Here is a 22,123-nt window from a genome sequence, read left to right as displayed (position 1 = left end):
CCTTATATACAACAGTTATGGGCAACTGCCCTTCTGCCCTTCTAGCACCGCAGGTATACCAATCCCTTTCTGCACCTTTTTTACGTTGATGCTCTCTAGCTCAAACTCCGCTAATAGAATGATCCTCTAAATACCACAGGAACACCAGCACTTCTTAAATACAACAGTTATGGGCTACAACTGCCCTTCTAGCACCACAGATACCAAGCCCGGTCAGCACCTTTTTTGACGTTGATGCTCTCTAGCTCAGCGATGCCCATGCGCTTGACCTTGAACTTGGCGAGGAATGGCGCCTTTGCCGCACTCTGCATGGGCGTACCGGAAGTCTGGTCAATCTCGAGCACCATCGCCTCGGGGTTGCTAGGCAGGTACACGCCCTTCTCGGCCCGGATATCACCCAGCGCCCTAAGACACGCCTCTTTGCGCTCGGGACCCTTCGGGAATGGCCTGCAGAGAGTTTATATTCTCATACCTCTGATGAGGATAGATTACGAATTTGTGTGAAGTAGAGGAGGACAAAACACACAGAAACGTCTGACTACGTAACTTAAGTGATACGCAACTTATAGGAACCACATAAAATAGTTTAAACAACGAATCCCCAATTACCCCTTGACATGAAAACATCGTAAAAAGCACAAAGCTTTCAAAGTGTAAATAAATTATTCCAAGGCAAAAATAGAGACTGCCTAATAATAAAAATTATTGAAAGCATCAAGCAACAAAAAAGACAACGATTTGAATACGCCATTCATGTGATAGGCATGTGGTATTTGATACCCGCGATGACCAGCGTTTTGAGAGACGCTCGGCATAGATGTGTGATAGGGACACGTTATACGTGTGTTATTGGTGTGACAGAAACGTGACACGTGTGCTTGGTGTGTGATAAACACATAAAACATGCGTGTCTCGTCTGTGATAGACATGATACAAGAGTGATTAGTGTGTGATAGACGGAGTGCGCGTGATTGGCGTGTGTCATGTGATATACAAGCATAAGGGATCTTACTTGATAACGGATCTTAAGGGATCATAAGGGATCTTACTTGATAACGGATCTTAAGGGATCATAAGAGATCTTACTTGATAACGGATCTTAAGGGATCATAAGGGATCTTACTTGATAACGGATCTTGAGGGATCATAAGGGATCTTACTTGATAACGGATCTTAAGGGATCATAAGGGATCTTACTTGATAACGGATTTTAAGGGATCATAAGGGATCTTACTTGATAACGGATCTTAAGGGATCATAAGGGATCTTACTCGATAACGGATCTTAAGGGATCATAAGGGATCTTACTTGATAACGGATCTTGAGGGATCATAAGGGATCTTACTTGATAACGGATCTTAAGGGATCATAAGGGATCTTACTTGATAACGGATCTTAAGGGATCATAAGGGATCTTACTTGATAACGGATTTTAAGGGATCATAAGGGATCTTACTTGATAATGGATCTTAAGGGATCATAAGGGATCTTACTCGATAACGGATCTTAAGGGATCATAAGGGATCTTACTTGATAACGGATCTTAAGGGATCATAAGGGATCTTACTTGATAACGGCAGATATGTTGGTGACTTTGTCAAAGAACTCGAACTCTCGTGTGTAGAAATCGCGTTCTGGTCCAGACACGGTGCTCGTGATTCGCCCGATGAGCTGGTCCAGATGGTCACCGATCTGCGAGTCCTTGTGAAGGCCCTCCTCGTCCACGAACATGTTGGTCTTCATGTTCCAGATCAACTGATGGAGTAAAAAAACAAATATGTAAACCTAAGTGTTCTATGTGTATGACTTGACTTGTTCTCTTGCGGTATAAAAGGCCACAGCTGTTTACAGATGCAATAAGATGCTATGTGAATCTATGTAACACCTACACTTACGCCGCAACGAGCCCAGTTTAAAAACGCCCTGAAATCAGCCACTATATACTACTTTACCTGGTGGGCTAGTAACTGTGAATGCTGTGCGGCCCAAATGATGTACTCCGTAACAAAACCAAGCGCATCATAACGCGTCGCCTGAACAAGTTGTGGGATATAAATAAGAATGGAATCGGGCGGGAAGGACTGCAGGACGCGGATCGCGTACTGAGCTGTCAGAGGATGAGGAGGGTATTGTTGTGAGAAGAAGGCGATGGCTTGTACTGGAGGCACGGCCGACCAGCACAGCGCATGCGTTAGCTCGGGGATGTCCATCTTGACTGTAGACTCTGTGACGATGTACTGAAACAACAACAAAAAATAAACATTTGTACCCAAACAAAGTGACAATAACAGTCTAGTTGGGATCTGCTCGGGATACCTGTGGTTGGCCGTGGGGCAAAGGCAAGAGGTCTGGGGAAATACATCATCAATCACAGGAAACCCAAAACGCAAAATATAACTGATAGGGAGGGCCCAGGAGGACTGCCCATGACTAGGAATTCTACTGGTTCTATTTTCTCATGCTTACGTGCAAGGCGTCCGGAATGTGGGCCACTGCGATTGGGTTGTTTCGGACAAGACGTGAGACCTCCCGTTGCACTATCGGTACGTCTTTGTATCTGAAAGAAAAGGGTGAAATGATTGCTATGAATATATTTGTAAAGCAGGTTTGTGTGTTTAGGTAAGACATTCATCTACCACACAAGTCAAGAGTCTCACTAAGCAGTGGTTAACTACCTTGTTGGCAGGTGAACGGCGATTCCAGGAGAGATGAGCCAAGCCAGACGCACCAAGTCACGCCAATTACGCTCAGTGAACAGCGTTTGGTTTGCCCAGTTAGTCATCGATGTCTCACCCTGGCCAAGGGAGGAATGAAATGAAAGAGCAAGTTATTCATCGACGTCTCATCCTGGTCAGAGGATAAAGGAAATTAAAAGGAAAGCTAGTCATCGACTTCTTGCGCTGGTCAAGGGAGGAATGAAATTAATGAGTAAATTAGTCATAGAAGAGGAAAGACTCTCCAACTCCCCCTCGCCCCATCCCAGACCCTAGCTCACCTCAAAGGACATTTCTGGCTGCGCTAGTGAGTTGTGCCAGGTGGACAGTCTCTCCACCTCTCTGCGGACAAGGGCCAGGATCAGGTTACGTCTCTTGAGGTAGTCCCGTACAGTATGCTGATTGCCTGGCGAGTCCCGCTCATTAGATGCGCTCGTGGAACGCCTGGATGACACATTACTCGAGAGGGGGATAGTATTCATCCAACGGTTGCCCTGTGGTGAGGGGAAACAAGAATAATTTGCGTGTGGTGAGGGGGGCAGAGTCGTGTACCCTGTGGCAAGGGAAATGGGGATAATGACATGTAGCGAGAAGGATGGTTACCCTGTGGTGGGGAGACAAGGAGGGTTACCCTGTGGAGGCAGAAGAGAATGGTTATCCTGTGGGGGGGGGGGGGGGGGAGGAAAAGAATGGTTACCCTGTGGTGGGGTGACAAGAACAGAAACCACTTGGTAAGGGCAATAAAAAAATTCAAAGATAAAACTGGTAATAGGGAACTAAAGTACAATCTTTTTTATAAGAACGTCAAATTTTCAGATGAAGCTGGGCCGTTCTTATTTGTGGGACATTTAAAGGCTGAATATTTTCTTAAAGATGTTCTTAATAAATTTTAGTGTAAGAATATAACACCCAATGAATTATTAGGAAGAGAATTACGCTAATGATCAATAGCAATAATAAGGATGTTACTATGAGCACAATTTGATTCTGCATTTTAAAACGCATCAGGACTATAAAAGAAAAAAAATTAAATCTGAACCTCGGCATGTTCTTAGCATAATTCTTATAACTTGGTGAAATCTCAGGCTGGACGTTCTTTTAAAAAGGGTTCTTATAAAATAGGAGTGTACTGTATATTTTATGACTGAGCCCCTAGGTATTCATATTCTCGTGGAAAAAGGTGCATGACTTACTTGCAAGTATGGCCCTAGATCCGTATGTGAGCTTGAGTAATGTGAGCCTGACGACTGAGCCCCGAGTGGATATGAATCCACCGGAGACATCATGAAATGCTTCATGTACTTCTTGTCCGCAAGGATGGCTTGCCAGAACTTGACAAGAACAGTCACATCCACACGCAATTCAGTGCTATCGGTGACCGGCCACATAGGCTTGATACTACACAAGTAGATAACACAAGTAAGATAGCATGTTATAGGCTTGACATTACACAAGTAGATAACACAAGTTAGATAGCATGTTGTAGGCTTGATACTACACAAGTAGATAACACAAGTAAGATAGCATGTTATAGGCTTGACACTACACAAAAAGATAACACAAGATTAGATAGCATGTTATAGGTTGACACTACACAAGCAGATAACACAAGAAGAGATAGTATGTTATAGGCTTGACACTACACAAGCAGATAACACAAGTTAGATGGCATGTTATAGGCTTGACACTTCTCTTTAGATAACACAAGATTAGATAGTATGTTATAGGCTTGACACTACACAAGCAGGATAACACAAGAAGAGATAGTATGTTAAAGGTTTGACACTACATCTTGACACTATCATTCGAGATTTCAACTAACAATTACATTAAATAACACAAGCCATACGTCCGCACGTGTAGTATTCAAGCGCACTACCTGAAGTAGTCAAGTGCGTTGCAATAGACTCGCTCCCTGAGCACATTCTTCGCCACAGAGTTTCCAAGAAAGTCACCCTGCAACACAGCCATCCCGAGGGACAGTAGTCGAAACCGCGGGCGAACAGCCGCAACGTGACGGGACATGAAGTTATCCCGACTGACTGAGAGGGGGAGGGAGCGCTGCACAAGTGTCATGATGATTTGTACCTGTAACGCAATCCATTGTTGAAAATAACGTTATTAGAATAGTTTAAAAGAGGAATCGTCAAACAGGGGGCGTCACGCAAGCAATGAGAACATGACGTATATTAGGCGTTACAAAAGCAACAATTATACCGTGAGGTATACCAAGGAATACCTGATCAGTGCTGTAGTATTTAACCATCTCAAACCGCTGGGCCAGAAACCTGATCCAGATGTCATGAGGTGCAACATCCGGGGCCTTGGGAGGAGAATTGTCGTCAAAAGAGGCCAGCGGACTCTCTGGGACAGTGTCACGTGAGAACAACCCAACCCGCCTACAAACAGTCCATTGCCAAGCGCAGCTTATTTCACGCATCATCTGCCAAGAATAATTAATTTTCTATTTTTTATGTTTGTTTACATAATAAAAACAGCTGCAATAAAGTACACCTGTTTACAAGCTATGAAATTAGATGATGACATCGCTGAGAAACAGTCACACTCAAAGGGTCAATTGCCGCAGTGGTATACTACCGCTGACCTGCAGCTCAACGTCCTTTCTTGCCCCCAGGATCCATTCCCAGCATGCTACAGCTGTTGCCATGGATTCCTTGGTAAAGATCTGCGCAGGGCACCAGCACACGTCATGCATCAGCTGTTTATCAACGTCTGTGAACCCATACAGATTAGGGATGGCATAAGTGCAAGATTAAAATACATACATACAACAATATACATACATATACATAGAAAGTACAAAAAACAGTGGACTCAGAGAAACTAAATAAAAAGGCCCTACATTAGGGTTGCTTCTTCTCTAGATATGGTGGAATCTCCATATAACAGACATTTTACAAATTCTGAGGGTGTCTGAGGGTGAGGGTGAATTTCCACTATTTTCTCTAATTAATATACCGATGCAACCGTGCGTAAGTGCAAAAACCAATGGTTTACGGAAAATCTCCAAATTCTTAGGGCCTACGTGAAGAACAGGGAGGAATGCATATAAGGGATTCGCTGGCAATAAAAATTACAAAATGCATTGGCATATGTAAAAGATTACCTACAGTGATCTTTAATGTATTTCGTAGCAATAAAACTTTAAGGAGAATGTGCGACAACTGTACCTTTAGTTGTGACAAGGAAAGCAGAAGCCTTGAACATGGCTGAGACGTAAGCCTCACCAGCCACCGTCACGCTGTCTTGAAGCTGCTTGTTCAGCACTCGGCAAAGCTTGGTGCTGACATCGCGAACGTCCTTAGACTGTGCCTCAACCATCGCCATCATGCCAACAATCTGATGATAGGAGCAATAAGCAATATCTACTATCTACCATTACTATTTAGACAATCTGACGATAGAGCAATAAGCGATATGTACTATCTATACCGCCGCCATCATGTCAACCATCTGACGATAGAGCAATACTTTTAATGATCAAAGCTATTTCTACCATCGCCATAATGCTGACAATCTACATGACAATGGAGCAATACTTTGAATGGTCAAAGCGATGTCTACCATGGCTTCAATCTCCATGACGATAGAACAACATTTTTTATTGTCAAAGCGCAGCTACTTCACACCAATTTCAAATGCCGCTGTTCACGTGAGCACTGTCGCTCACACCATCCCATCACCCTCTTAGACGCCTTTTCCACAGGCTCCTGAAGGGTCAAGCCTGGAACAAGTTTCAAGCTACATGACACAGGAAAGGGATTTGAAGTAAACAGCGGCTGGAAAATGGGAATTAGACCTCACTACAGGACCCTGTCTTTACTAGCGCTGTCACATTACCTTTAACCCCCAACACCGTTAAAACTCCCACCGTCATAACCAGCTATGATATCCCTTCCATCAACCCAACCACAATGACATCGTCATAACCTTACCTCCCCCTGGTATCTACTTCTCATAGTTAGCCCGGACGGCACTTGATCCAGACCCTTTTTGACGCAACTCGGTCTCTTGTCTAGAGCAGCACTACTAAGACACATGGACCTGGGGTTGAGTCCTGCAAACTGCACGATGTTCTCCATAGCCAGCGCCAGTCCTGTATGGTGAGTCATACCAACAGACACGTGTTCGAACTTCAGCAGGTAGTCCTAAAAAATGGTAACTACCGTTCATACAGTCACGATTACACAGTAACAATACCTTTAGATAGTGTCGATCCAATCTGGTTTAAACAGGATCTGTCTTGTTCACACAGAGTTGTCTATGCTTAAATAGGGTCTGTCCAATTGACACAGAGCAGACCTGTTTAATACAGAGACTGTCCCAGTTAGACAGGGTCGGTCTGGTCTTGTTAACACAAGGTCGGTGCGTTTTACAAAGAGCCATGGTCCGGTAAACACATAGTTTGTCCTGTTTACACAGAGTCGGTTCGGGTTGGTCTCGTTTTGGGTCGGTTCATTTGGAAATGAGCCAATTTGGTATTTCCCGACATGTGCGAGCGATCGCGGGCACTAAATAGTGAATGACATACCTGTAGCAGTGAGAGAGTGGCCTCCGGGGCCCATTTGATGGCCTCTTTCAGGATGCCGCTACAGCGAGCAGAAAAGTCCCTAACCGTCCCCTCCCTCCCATCCATCTCTTCGTGCACGGCCAGAGTGTATGAGGTCCCGGGAACGAGCATCTGAACCGTCTGGTGACTTTCCTGGAGTGAAATAATTGACGTAGTACATACAGAACCTTCATATCAAATTTGCCATTCTAAGGGTAAACATTAATTAACGCTTTCAGCTATAGCCCTACGTCGGAGACAAGTAAAAAGAAACGAGCGTATTTCCTTTTTCTTGCTTTTCTTGCTTTAACGAAGGACTAATGCTTTGAAACGTCGGCAAAACTACCTTGTTTAAAGAAAGGAGCAAAACATACATAAAACTAAATGTAAAAACCGTCTTGATTTATTTTCCAGTGTCCACCACGCCTACGCTGACCAGGTAGTTTTCTTACTGTTTGTCTATAGTAGTTCTAGTTATGTTATTATCCCTAGTAAGTAGAGAGGCTGGCCAAACTACAATTTTTCACTTCTTACGAAGCATTCATACCAATGCTTTCACTTATGCTAAGAAAGGATAGCAAACAAGTGTTATCTATTTATCGTTAGCAAAAGACTCAAAATTCATGAAAGAATTCAATCACAATTCCTTGAGACCGAAAAAAAAACTGAAAAAGGTGTGGTTGTTAGGGCACACGTACCGGTTGTTCAAGCGACTCTGATAGCGTCTGTAGTAAGTCCAGGATAAAGTGAAGGACCTTGCCATTCCACAAGAGATGGGGAAACCTAGAAAACAAACGTCAAGAGGAATTGCAAAACTGAGCTACTATGCGCAAAATGGAGCGTGGCCTTCATTAAAACACCGCACAGACCATAATACAAAATAAAAACATCGGGCGAACTTTATAATTGAAATACTACAGCAAACAAACAGATTACAGATTATAGATTTTTAAGTGACTGATTGATTTTGTACGATTTTAAGACATTATTTACATTGGTAAAACTGCTGTTTGCTTTGAGGGCCAACAACATGTGCTTCCATCGTTCTAGCGCCAGTCACTTATGAAACCAAAGTTCCCAGCTCTATAGTTTACAGTAGTAAGGCGAATTTCAGCCGTTATTTCGTGGCATCAACTGTATACGCCTTTCTGATTGGCTAACTGACTTCTGACAGATCGGCGACACGGTGGATGTGCTTGCAGATGGCTTACTTATGGACAATCTTTCACATGCTTTGCTAGATGTTTTACTTACTTATCGACGAGTTCAGACAAGTATTTATCAGCCACACGGCGGATTCGCTTGTGCAGATGGTTGAATTTAATGAGCAGGTACTGCGCATGCCCCTCGAGTTCTAGCTCACGTGACGGCGTGCGAGACTTGTTCGCCATCGTGTTGAGAAAAGCTTTGAACACCTTGTCGCCGATGGCGGAGATGCATTGCCACATACCTACAGAGAAAGGGAACACAATCACAACAAATCCACAGTTTGTCTTTGGGCTCCACATTGAGTTGGTAGCTTAAAATTGGTACATTAAAGTCACAAAATATTTTTTTTCTAAACATCTCTCAGTTTTGTGGGAAAAGGCAACAATTTTTCACAACAAAGCAGATTACCTGCTTTGTCTTTTTGTACTGCCCGATCTTCCAGGTATGAAAATATGGAGTGGATTGAGCTGGACTCGGAAGATACACGGAGTGTTTCTAGTTTGTAGACTGATAGCAGGTAGGTGCACTGGCCGAAGTTGAGTTTGTTGACGAGGGTGACGATCTCTGGCGGGTTGCCAAGGTTGTCAAGTAACGCCAAACGCACTTCATTAAGCTCAGCCTGGGAAAAAAACTTGCGTGACTTAAAGGGCACCCGGTTGAAAAATGGTTTTAGTTTTAACTAGGAAACCTCGAAATTTTTCAAAACCACGAGTAATAATAAAAAATAATCATTCTAGTCATTAAAGGACTTTAGAACTTTAAGTAAAATACAATATTGTGGGGATGAACGTCTCACACAAGCGCTTTCGGTATCAAAACAGGCTGTACGTCAATTGTATAAATTAACTAGATTCCCCGCCAGTTTTGCAACTCCAGCTCCGAGTGCCTTGTTGTAAGGGTAAGCATTTCTTGGAGACAGAGAGAGCTTGGTAAGAGGTCAAAATGTCTAGCCTGCAATCCGGCTCTCATTCGGGGTTATTCGGAAATGTTTGTTTTTCGAATATTGGGACGCCTGTGGCGCGCATCTCGGCCTTCGCCCAATATTCGAAAACAAAACGTTTCCGAATAACCCCGAATGAGAGCCGGCTTGCAGGCCGAAAATGACACGCTATGTAAGTTTGTGATTTCCAAATTAAATAAACGCCAATTTTTGGCCGAAAAACAAGTTTAGTTTGTATGAGATTTGTTTCCAATGTCCTATTTTTGCTGTGGATACTGTACTTACATAGTGTGGTTGTACAGTAGGGCTCAATGTCCTCAGCATAACCATTGTCTAGGGAGAGATCCCTATTGATTTTTTAGACATGTAACTACCTTCCTCATGGATATTACTGACTCACCGGAGCAACAGAATCATTCTTAAGCGCCGAGTTGTACATGAGTCTCGATCGAAGATGTTCTGCACCAAGCAGCAGTGGGGACTTAACGGCGATCGCACACACCCCAAGATACCACTCCTGTGGCCATAGGGTGGAGCCCTCCACCCCAAAACCCATCACCACGCAGTACAGCCAGAAGTCCCAGAACAGCTTGTGAAGTCGGGGCTTGGGGTCTTCCAGTGGCGGCAGTTGGGAGATGGCTGTGGCGATGACGGGGATGAGCACGCCAAGATTGCCAGCACTGGAGGAAGCCTGTAATCAGAGAAAGACCAGTATCGTGAAGAACTTGGGTTGAGTAAGTACAATCAGGAGGGATTCAAAGGAATTGCCCTTTTTCTTTGATATGGGCAGCAAATAACAACAAACTATCAAAGCTGGGGGTGCATCTCCACTTGACTCGACCACCAGTTGTATTTTTCTTATTGAAGGTCGCCAAACCTGCAAATCTTGGCAAATTTTTGGTTGAAAGGTAGCCAAACCATTTACTCGGCAAATTCTTGGCTGAAAGGTAGCCAAACCATTTAATTTCACAACCTTAACAGATTCTTGTCTGAGAGCTTATATAGTTTAAACTCTCAGCTCTTAGTTTATCATTTTCTATCACATTATCAACCAAGTCGAAGAACAGTACATCAAACTTGATTCTAAACAGGCTTTTGCCAACACTTTTAGCACTCCCGGTATTCAAACAGGGGTCTTGTTGTTTGGTTACCTTGATGGCAAAGGAGGCTTTCTCGCTCGCCCTCTTGCTCTCCAGTCCCAGCTGCACAAATAGCTCCAGCAGCCTTACTAGGAAGTCTTGTAACTTGGTTTCCCCTTTAAGGTTGGCTGCCACGTTTGAGTAAGCGTTCAGAACTGCCAGTGCACAGTGTCTGATGAAGAACAGAATGATCAGTGCTCCAAAGATTACCTACGAAAGCAACATCCACTCTTGCCAGTCTCAAAATAAAAAGGTAAGAGAGCAACCGTGCAGGAGCACTTATAGCAGATTATTTGCTTGGCTGGGGATATGGTGTTGAGAAGAACAACAACGCAAATCTGTAAAACCTTAAACATCCAAAAATTTCTCACGGACGGTCACATCTGTGCGGAATGTTCATTGTATATTGACGAAAAAACGAGAATTAAAACTCGTTGAGGCTTGTTTACCTTTGACTCTTTTGATACCTAGGGTTTGATTTGTGGAAAAACATTGCATACATATTTTGGTGGTTACACTGTAATAATTTCACTTTTACGCACCATTCTTAAATTCGTAAAAGAAAGTGCAACTTATGTGAACCTTCTTTTCTGTAGAAACTTAGAGAAAAGTGTACAAGCTGTTCTGCCTCGTACCCATGCGCGTCCAGCGTCTGTTGAAGAGCAGCCGATCGCATCCCGAAGCGATTCCGTTCCCGTGTTCCTTTGCGGGCGTGCATAATCCTTCCCAGAATGCATTCCGAGGAGGGAGTGACCGTTGAGACGCCTGGGTACGAGGCAGCATGCTGTCTTTGTTAGATATAGACTCAAAGACAGACTGAACATCGCAGTGCGATTCACAAACCTGTATCCCTGGGTTGTTTCATTCAGGGTGGTTTCCCGTGAGTACGCAAGTGAGCCGGCATCCACTGTGATCTTCATGAACATTCCCATAATCTGCTGGTAAATTTGATCCTGACAGAAAAAAAATATGTTTTTCTTATTAAACTAAAATTACTATTATGAGGAATATTTAGTGCTTACCGAGCTGACTAATATCAGATATATAAAGCTTGAGGCTTGCTTATATTGAGATCGTATGATTCTCAAAACAAAGAGAATACAATGCATAATATGAGATATTCTAGTTGCTCTATGCTTACCGAGCCCACCAATATGAGATATTCTAGCTGCTCTATGCTTACCGAGTCCACCAATATGAGATATCCTAGCTGCTCTATTTACCGAGCCCACCAATACGAGATACCCTAGCTGCTCTATGCTTACCCAGCCCACCAATATGAGATATCCTAGCTGCTCTATGCTTACCAAGCCCACCAATATGAGATATCCTAGCTGCTCTATCCTTACCGAGCCCACCAATATGAGATATCCTAGCTGCTCTATCCTTACCGAGCCCACCAATATGAGATACCCTAGCTGCTCTATGCTTACCCAGCCCACCAATATGAGATATCCTAGCTGCTCTATGCTACCGAGCCCACCAATATGAGATATCCTAGCTGCTCTATGCTTACCGAGCCCACCAATATGAGATATCCTAGCTGCTCTATCCTTACCGAGCCCACCAATACGAGATATCCTAGCTGCTCTATGCTTACCGAGCCCACCAATATGAGATATCCTAGCTGCTCTATGCTTCCTGAGCCCACCAATATGAGATATCCTAGCTGCTCTATCCTTACCGAGCCCACCAATATGAGATATCCTAGCTGCTCTATCCTTACCGAGCCCACCAATATGAGATATTCTAGCTGCTCTATGCTACCGAGCCCACCAATATGAGATATCCTAGCTGCTCTTTGCTTACCGAGCCCACCAATATGAGATATCCTAGCTGCTCTATGCTTACCGAGACCACCAATATGAGATATCCTAGCTGCTCTATGCTTACCGAGCCCACCAATACAAGATATCCTAGCTGCTCTATGCTTACCGAGCCCACCAATATGATATATCCTAGCTGCTCTATGCTTACCGAGCCCACCAATATGAGATATCCTAGCTGCTCTATCCTTACCGAGCCCACCAATATGAGATATCCTAGCTGCTCTTTGCTTACCGAGACCACCAATATGAGATATCCTAGCTGCTCTATGCTTCCTGAGCCCACCAATATGAGATACCCTAGCTGCTCTATGCTTACCGAGCCTACCAATATGAGATACCCTAGCTGCTCTATGCTCACCGAGCCCACCAATATGAGATACCCTAGCTGCTCTTTGCTTACCGAGACCACCAATATGAGATACCCTAGCTGCTCTATGCTTACCGAGCCCACCAATATGAGATATCCTAGCTGCTCTATCCTTACCGAGCCCACCAATATGAGATATCCTAGCTGCTCTATCCTTACCGAGCCCACCAATATGAGATATCCTAGCTGCTCTATGCTAACTGAGCCCACCAATATGAGATATCCTAGCTGCTCTATGCTTACCGAGCCCACCAATATGAGATATCCTAGCTGCTCTTTGCTTACCGAGCCCACCAATATGAGATATCCTAGCTGCTCTATGCTTACCGAGCCGACCAATATGAGATATCCTAGCTGCTCTATCCTTACCGAGCCCACCAATATGAGATATCCTAGCTGCTCTATGCTTCCTGAGCCCACCAATATGAGATACCCTAGCTGCTCTATGCTTACCGAGCCTACCAATATGAGATATCCTAGCTGCTCTATGCTCACCGAGCCCACCAATATGAGATACCCTAGCTGCTCTATGCTTACCGAGCCGACCAATATGAGATATCCTAGCTGCTCTATCCTTACCGAGACCACCAATATCAGATATCCTAGCTGCTCTATGCTTACCGAGCCCACCAATATGAGATATCCTAGCTGCTCTATGCTTACCGAGCCCACCAATATGAGATATCCTAGCTGCTCTTTGCTTACCCAGCCCACCAATATGAGATACCCTAGCTGCTCTATGCTTACCGAGCCCACCAATATGAGATATCCTAGCTGCTCTTTGCTTACCGAGCCCACCAATATGAGATATCCTAGCTGCTCTATGCTTACCGAGCCCACCAATATGAGATACCCTAGCTGCTCTATGCTTACCGAGCCCACCAATATGAGATACCCTAGCTGCTCTATGCTTACCGAGCCCACCAATATGAGATATCCTAGCTGCTCTATGCTTCCTGAGCCCACCAATATGAGATACCCTAGCTGCTCTATGCTTACCGAGCCTACCAATATGAGATATCCTAGCTGCTCTATGCTCACCGAGCCCACCAATATGAGATACCCTAGCTGCTCTATGATTACCGAGCCCACCAATACGAGATATCCTAGCTGCTCTTTGCTTACCGAGCCCACCAATATGAGATATCCTAGCTGCTCTATGCTAACTGAGCCCACCAATATGAGATATCCTAGCTGCTCTATCCTTACCGAGCCCACCAATATGAGATATCCTAGCTGCTCTATGCTAACTGAGCCCACCAATATGAGATATCCTAGCTGCTCTATCCTTACCGAGCCCACCAATATGAGATATCCTAGCTGCTCTATCCTTACCGAGCCCACCAATATGAGATATTCTAGCTGCTCTATGCTACCGAGCCCACCAATATGAGATATCCTAGCTGCTCTTTGCTTACCGAGCCCACCAATATGAGATATCCTAGCTGCTCTATGCTTACCGAGACCACCAATATGAGATATCCTAGCTGCTCTATGCTTACCGAGCCCACCAATATGAGATATCCTAGCTGCTCTATGCTACCGAGCCCACCAATATGAGATATTCTAGCTGCTCTTTGCTTACCGAGCCCACCAATATGAGATATCCTAGCTGCTCTATGCTTACCGAGCCCACCAATATGAGATATTCTAGCTGCTCTATGCTACCGAGCCCACCAATATGAGATATCCTAGCTGCTCTATGCTTACCGAGACCACCAATATGAGATATCCTAGCTGCTCTATGCTTACCGAGCCCACCAATATGAGATATCCTAGCTGCTCTATGCTACCGAGCCCACCAATATGAGATATTCTAGCTGCTCTTTGCTTACCGAGCCCACCAATATGAGATATCCTAGCTGCTCTATGCTTACCGAGCCCAAAAATATGAGATATTCTAGCTGCTCTATGCTACCGAGCCCACCAATATGAGATATCCTAGCTGCTCTATGCTTACCGAGCCCACCAATATGAGATATCCTAGCTGCTCTATGCTTACCGAGACCACCAATATGAGATATCCTAGCTGCTCTTTGCTTACCGAGCCCACCAATATGAGATATTCTAGCTGCTCTATGCTACCGAGCCCACCAATATGAGATACCCTAGCTGCTCTATCCTTACCGAGCCCACCAATACGAGATATCCTAGCTGCTCTATGCTTACCGAGCCCACCAATATGAGATATCCTAGCTGCTCTATGCTTCCTGAGCCCACCAATATGAGATATCCTAGCTGCTCTATCCTTACCGAGCCCACCAATATGAGATATCCTAGCTGCTCTATCCTTACCGAGCCCACCAATATGAGATATTCTAGCTGCTCTATGCTACCGAGCCCACCAATATGAGATATCCTAGCTGCTCTTTGCTTACCGAGCCCACCAATATGAGATATCCTAGCTGCTCTATGATTACCGAGACCACCAATATGAGATATCCTAGCTGCTCTATGCTTACCGAGCCCACCAATATGATATATCCTAGCTGCTCTATGCTTACCGAGCCCACCAATATGAGATATCCTAGCTGCTCTATCCTTACCGAGCCCACCAATATGAGATATCCTAGCTGCTCTTTGCTTACCGAGACCACCAATATGAGATACCCTAGCTGCTCTATGCTTACCGAGCCCACCAATATGAGATATCCTAGCTGCTCTATCCTTACCGAGCCCACCAATATGAGATATCCTAGCTGCTCTATCCTTACCGAGCCCACCAATATGAGATATCCTAGCTGCTCTATGCTAACTGAGCCCACCAATATGAGATATCCTAGCTGCTCTATGCTTACCGAGCCCACCAATATGAGATATCCTAGCTGCTCTTTGCTTACCGAGCCCACCAATATGAGATATCCTAGCTGCTCTATGCTTACCGAGCCGACCAATATGAGATATCCTAGCTGCTCTATCCTTACCGAGCCCACCAATATGAGATATCCTAGCTGCTCTATGCTTACCGAGACCACCAATATGAGATATCCTAGCTGCTCTATGCTTCCTGAGCCCACCAATATGAGATACCCTAGCTGCTCTATGCTTACCGAGCCTACCAATATGAGATATCCTAGCTGCTCTATGCTCACCGAGCCCACCAATATGAGATACCCTAGCTGCTCTATGCTTACCGAGCCGACCAATATGAGATATCCTAGCTGCTCTATCCTTACCGAGACCACCAATATCAGATATCCTAGCTGCTCTATGCTTACCGAGCCCACCAATATGAGATATCCTAGATGCTCTATGCTTACCGAGCCCACCAATATGAGATATCCTAGCTGCTCTTTGCTTACCCAGCCCACCAATATGAGATACCCTAGCTGCTCTATGCTTACCGAGCCCACCAATATGAGATATCCTAGCTGCTCTTTGCTTACCGAGCCCACCAATATGAGATATCCTAGCTGCTCTATGCTTACCGAGCCCACCAATATGAGATACCCTAGCTGCTCTATGCTTACCGAGCCCACCAATATGAGATACCCTAGCTGCTCTATGCTTACCGAGCCCACCAATATGAGATATCCTAGCTGCTCTATGCTTCCTGAGCCCACCAATATGAGATACCCTAGCTGCTCTATGCTTACCGAGCCTACCAATATGAGATATCCTAGCTGCTCTATGCTCACCGAGCCCACCAATATGAGATACCCTAGCTGCTCTATGATTACCGAGCCCACCAATACGAGATATCCTAGCTGCTCTATGCTTACCGAGCCCACCAATATGAGATATCCTAGCTGCTCTATGCTAACTGAGCCCACCAATATGAGATATCCTAGCTGCTCTATCCTTACCGAGCCCACCAATATGAGATATCCTAGCTGCTCTATCCTTACCGAGCCCACCAATATGAGATATTCTAGCTGCTCTATGCTACCGAGCCCACCAATATGAGATATCCTAGCTGCTCTTTGCTTACCGAGCCCACCAATATGAGATATCCTAGCTGCTCTATGCTTACCGAGACCACCAATATGAGTTATCCTAGCTGCTCTATGCTTACCGAGCCCACCAATATGAGATATCCTAGCTGCTCTATGCTACCGAGCCCACCAATATGAGATATTCTAGCTGCTCTTTGCTTACCGAGCCCACCAATATGAGATATCCTAGCTGCTCTATGCTTACCGAGCCCACCAATATGAGATATTCTAGCTGCTCTATGCTACCGAGCCCACCAATATGAGATATCCTAGCTGCTCTATGCTTACCGAGACCACCAATATGAGATATCCTAGCTGCTCTATGCTTACCGAGCCCACCAATATGAGATATCCTAGCTGCTCTATGCTACCGAGCCCACCAATATGAGATATTCTAGCTGCTCTTTGCTTACCGAGCCCACCAATATGAGATATCCTAGCTGCTCTATGCTTACCGAGCCCACCAATATGAGATATTCTAGCTGCTCTTTGCTTACCGAGCCCACCAATATGAGATATCCTAGCTGCTCTATGCTTACCGAGCCCACCAATATGAGATATTCTAGCTGCTCTATGCTACCGAGACCACCAATATGAGATATCCTAGCTGCTCTTTGCTTACCGAGCCCACCAATATGAGATATTCTAGCTGCTCTATGCTACCGAGCCCACCAATATGAGATACCCTAGCTGCTCTATGCTTACCCAGCCCACCAATATGAGATATCCTAGCTGCTCTATGCTTACCGAGCCCACCAATATGAGATATCCTAGCTGCTCTATCCTTACCGAGCCCACCAATATGAGATATCCTAGCTGCTCTATCCTTACCGAGCCCACCAATATGAGATATCCTAGCTGCTCTATCCTTACCGAGCCCACCAATATGAGATATTCTAGCTGCTCTATGCTACCGAGCCCACCAATATGAGATATCCTAGCTGCTCTTTGCTTACCGAGCCCACCAATATGAGATATCCTAGCTGCTCTATGCTTACCGAGCCGACCAATATGAGATATCCTAGCTGCTCTATCCTTACCGAGCCCACCAATATGAGATATCCTAGCTGCTCTATGCTTACCGAGACCACCAATATGAGATATCCTAGCTGCTCTATGCTTACCGAGCCCACCAATATGAGATATCCTAGCTGCTCTATCCTTACCGAGCCCACCAATATGAGATATCCTAGCTGCTCTATGCTTACCGAGACCACCAATATGAGATATCCTAGCTGCTCTATGCTTACCGAGCCCACCAATATGAGATATCCTAGCTGCTCTATGCTAACCGAGCCCACCAATATGAGATATCCTAGCTGCTCTATGCTTACCGAGCCCACCAATATGAGATATCCTAGCTGCTCTATGCTTACCGAGCCCACCAATATGAGATATCCTAGCTGCTCTATGCTTACCGAGCCCACCAATACAAGATATCCTAGCTGCTCTATGCTTACCGAGCCCACCAATATGATATATCCTAGCTGCTCTATGCTTACCGAGCCCACCAATATGAGATATCCTAGCTGCTCTATGCTTACCGAGCCCACCAATATGATATATCCTAGCTGCTCTTTGCTTACCGAGACCACCAATATGAGATATCCTAGCTGCTCTTTGCTTACCGAGACCACCAATATGAGATATCCTAGCTGCTCTATGCTTACCGAGCCCACCAATATGAGATATCCTAGCTGCTCTATGCTACCGAGCCCACCAATATGAGATATCCTAGCTGCTCTATGCTAACCGAGCCCACCAATATGAGATATCCTAGCTGCTCTATGCTTACCGAGCCCACCAATATGAGATATCCTAGCTGCTCTATGCTCACCGAGCCCACCAATATGAGATACCCTAGCTGCTCTTTGCTTACCGAGACCACCAATATGAGATATCCTAGCTGCTCTATGCTACCGAGCCCACCAATATGAGATATCCTAGCTGCTCTATGCTTACCGAGCCCACCAATATGATATATCCTAGCTGCTCTTTGCTTACCGAGACCACCAATATGATATATCCTAGCTGCTCTTTGCTTACCGAGACCACCAATATGAGATATCCTAGCTGCTCTATGCTTACCCAGCCCACCAATATGAGATATCCTAGCTGCTCTATGCTACCGAGCCCACCAATATGAGATATCCTAGCTGCTCTATCCTTACCGAGCCCACCAATATGAGATATCCTAGCTGCTCTTTGCTTACCGAGACCACCAATATGAGATATCCTAGCTGCTCTATGCTTACCGAGCCCACCAATATGAGATATCCTAGCTGCTCTATCCTTACCGAGCCCACCAATATGAGATATCCTAGCTGCTCTATCCTAACCGAGCCCACCAATATGAGATATCCTAGCTGCTCTATGCTAACTGAGCCCACCAATATGAGATATCCTAGCTGCTCTATGCTTACCGAGCCCACCAATATGAGATATCCTAGCTGCTCTATGCTTACCGAGCCGACCAATATGAGATATCCTAGCTGCTCTATCCTTACCGAGCCCACCAATATGAGATATCCTAGCTGCTCTATGCTTACCGAGACCACCAATATGAGATATCCTAGCTGCTCTATGCTTACCGAGCCCACCAATATGAGATATCCTAGCTGCTCTATCCTTACCGAGCCCACCAATATGAGATATCCTAGCTGCTCTATGCTTACCGAGACCACCAATATGAGATATCCTAGCTGCTCTATGCTTCCTGAGCCCACCAATATGAGATATCCTAGCTGCTCTATGCTTACCGAGCCTACCAATATGAGATATCCTAGCTGCTCTATGCTCACCGAGCCCACCAATATGAGATACCCTAGCTGCTCTATGCTTACCGAGCCCACCAATATGAGATATCCTAGCTGCTCTTTGCTTACCGAGCCCACCAATATGAGATATCCTAGCTGCTCTATGCTCACCGAGCCCACCAATATGAGATACCCTAGCTGCTCTATGCTTACCGAGCCCACCAATATGAGATACCCTAGCTGCTCTATGCTTACCGAGCCCACCAATATGAGATATCCTAGCTGCTCTATGCTTCCTGAGCCCACCAATATGAGATACCCTAGCTGCTCTATGCTTACCGAGCCTACCAATATGAGATATCCTAGCTGCTCTATGCTCACCGAGCCCACCAATATGAGATACCCTAGCTGCTCTATGATTACCGAGCCCACCAATACGAGATATCCTAGCTGCTCTATGCTTACCGAGCCCACCAATATGAGATATCCTAGCTGCTCTATGCTTCCTGAGCCCACCAATATGAGATATCCTAGCTGCTCTATGCTTACCGAGCCCACCAATATGAGATATCCTAGCTGCTCTATGCTTACCGAGCCCACCAATATGAGATATCCTAGCTGCTCTATGCTTACCGAGCCCACCAATATGAGATATCCTAGCTGCTCTATGCTTACCGAGCCCACCAATATGAGATATCCTAGCTGCTCTATGCTTACCGAGCCCACCAATATGAGATATCCTAGCTGCTCTATGCTTACCGAGACCACCAATATGAGATATCCTAGCTGCTCTTTGCTTACCGAGACCACCAATATGAGATATCCTAGCTGCTCTATGCTTACCGAGCCCACCAATATGAGATATCCTAGCTGCTCTATGCTTACCGAGCCCACCAATATGAGATATCCTAGCTGCTCTACGATGAGAGGGTCCAGGGATGAAGGTGGGTGGCAAAACCTGTGTTGCATGATGGTTAGAACTGACTCGACTGTGTCAGGCACTTCATGCATCATAAAGGCAACATGGCCGAGAGTCAGGATAGCATTGGTGGACATCAGTGATGCTGTCTCTTCATCTTTTGTGTCAATTGTGTACAATTTGTTGGACACAGAGGACAGGAAAGCCTGGACACAATTCTCATCATTGATGAGACCAGCTTTCAATGACCTGCAATTCAGATCAGATTGTTTTAAACAGATTATTTAAACAACAAGTAAAAAATTTAACTTAAGTGGGAAGGTTTTTAGGCAATGAAAAACAGGAAGGCTGTTATAATAAGTAACCCAAACCTAAAGGTAAGAACTATCTAAAATAAAAAAGCATAATCAAAAAGCAGAATAAAGCCCCATTGTCACCAGTTTTCTTCCAGAGGTCCGACGGAAACCTCAACCGTTAAAAAACAAAATAATCTATTAGAATCCGAGATATTTAACAGGCCATCCGCTCTAAATTATCAACCACATCCTCAAAAAAACTTCCAATAAACACACTGCTTTCAATACTTTGAAACATTATTCGTGTTTTCCGACAAAAATCATCAGAGATTTTTACGTAATCTACCAGAAGTAAACTGGTGACAATGCGGCTTTAAAATACATTAAATTATGCTTTTAGTGGGAAAAGCAATAAAGGCAAAAAACTTCACATATGTACCAGTATCACCTATTTCAAATAACGTTGAACTCAGGGAGTCCATGTGTCATTGACCCACACTGCTTCATACCGTAGGTATCAAAGGTTAAGCAAAAGACACATTGATTCTCGAAAGAACTTCAATTAATAAAGCAAATTAAAAAAGAAATAGGACTCAAACCTGCATATATTTTCTAGAGCTTCTTTCCTCAGTTCCTGGCACAAAGTGTTGGTTAAGTTGGGTTTGGCAGGAGCATGTCCAACGGTGACTTGTGGTGTGCTGTTGGACTCGGCACTAGACAGGGTCATGATGATGCCGGATCCTGGCTTCTTTTCAGACACACAGCACTTAGAGACAACAGGTGCCGGGTTGAGTAAGAACACACGGAAACTAGATAACACCAGGCTATAGAACAACACCTCATCATTAGATAGAATAATGAACACTTTTTTAAGAAAAAGCTATTACACATGTAATTTAATGTCATTTTTAGTTATGTTGCAGCCAATTTCAGATTATTTCACTATCCTCTTGAATACAATCATCATTATTAATTTCACAAGTGTCTTTATTAATTATTAGGCCCTTATGAAGACAATCTTTAATTTAAATAGATCATTGAGAGGTAATTGGGTCATTTGAGTCCCCCCTACCCTCACCCCTCCTTGCTAGTGGCGTGTGTCTATCACCTGGCCATGGATGGGAACTTCTCACACAGGGTTCCCAGCCCTTCCAGGCAGCAGGTAAAGATGCTAATGTCAGTCTGGACTAGTGATGTAGCCATGGTAGAGCACAGGAACTCAGAGATGTTTTGGCACAAAGTCTCAGCATCTGAAACAAAAGAGCTTTAAAATTGATAATGCATCTCCATTTATTGCCCGGTTTTAAAGGTACTGCTTGCTGAAGTGAACACTTTGGATATGAAGGAATGTAATGGAACTCAGTATGTACTTCAAATTGCTCCTTTTGACTCTAGCTTTGTTGTTAAGCATTCATGCTTGGAAATCTAGGTGAAAACGAGACCAAAACC

The 22,123-nt window shown here is 44.7% G+C and overlaps 1 protein-coding gene across 2 annotated transcripts in view; it reads right to left on the bottom strand.

The window, feature by feature from the left end:
- LOC5514424 (phosphatidylinositol 4-kinase alpha) overlaps nt 1–22,123 on the bottom strand; it is a 34,039-nt gene that overhangs the window by 5,944 nt on the left and 5,972 nt on the right. The window contains exons 7-28 of one of the 2 annotated variants that reach the window (XR_007311946.1): nt 21,783–21,924; nt 21,274–21,498; nt 20,345–20,627; nt 11,416–11,525; nt 10,585–10,744; nt 9,834–10,124; nt 8,902–9,112; nt 8,539–8,734; nt 7,983–8,067; nt 7,267–7,437; nt 6,671–6,883; nt 5,906–6,074; nt 5,320–5,447; nt 4,954–5,157; nt 4,594–4,802; nt 3,908–4,112; nt 2,996–3,208; nt 2,676–2,794; nt 2,467–2,557; nt 1,953–2,237; nt 1,568–1,755; nt 222–447 (exon numbers count right to left, since the gene is read on the bottom strand). Coding sequence is in view for 1 of the 2 variants with exons in the window: in XM_048729109.1 (XP_048585066.1) it covers nt 221–447; nt 1,568–1,755; nt 1,953–2,237; nt 2,467–2,557; nt 2,676–2,794; nt 2,996–3,208; nt 3,908–4,112; nt 4,594–4,802; nt 4,954–5,157; nt 5,320–5,447; nt 5,906–6,074; nt 6,671–6,883; nt 7,267–7,437; nt 7,983–8,067; nt 8,539–8,734; nt 8,902–9,112; nt 9,834–10,124; nt 10,585–10,744; nt 11,416–11,525; nt 20,345–20,627; nt 21,274–21,498; nt 21,783–21,924 (4,125 nt within the window). In the remaining variant the exon portion in view is untranslated. Of the gene's footprint in view, nt 1–220; nt 448–1,567; nt 1,756–1,952; nt 2,238–2,466; nt 2,558–2,675; nt 2,795–2,995; nt 3,209–3,907; nt 4,113–4,593; nt 4,803–4,953; nt 5,158–5,319; nt 5,448–5,905; nt 6,075–6,670; nt 6,884–7,266; nt 7,438–7,982; nt 8,068–8,538; nt 8,735–8,901; nt 9,113–9,833; nt 10,125–10,584; nt 10,745–11,415; nt 11,526–20,344; nt 20,628–21,273; nt 21,499–21,782; nt 21,925–22,123 lie in introns of both variants that reach the window. The other variant, XM_048729109.1, reaches the window with a different exon arrangement.

The sequence above is a fragment of the Nematostella vectensis genome, chromosome 1 (assembly GCF_932526225.1).
Source record: "Nematostella vectensis chromosome 1, jaNemVect1.1, whole genome shotgun sequence".
NCBI lineage: Eukaryota > Metazoa > Cnidaria > Anthozoa > Actiniaria > Edwardsiidae > Nematostella > Nematostella vectensis.
Note: the sequence above shows the minus strand (reverse complement) of the source record. Positions and strands in the feature narration are given on the sequence as shown.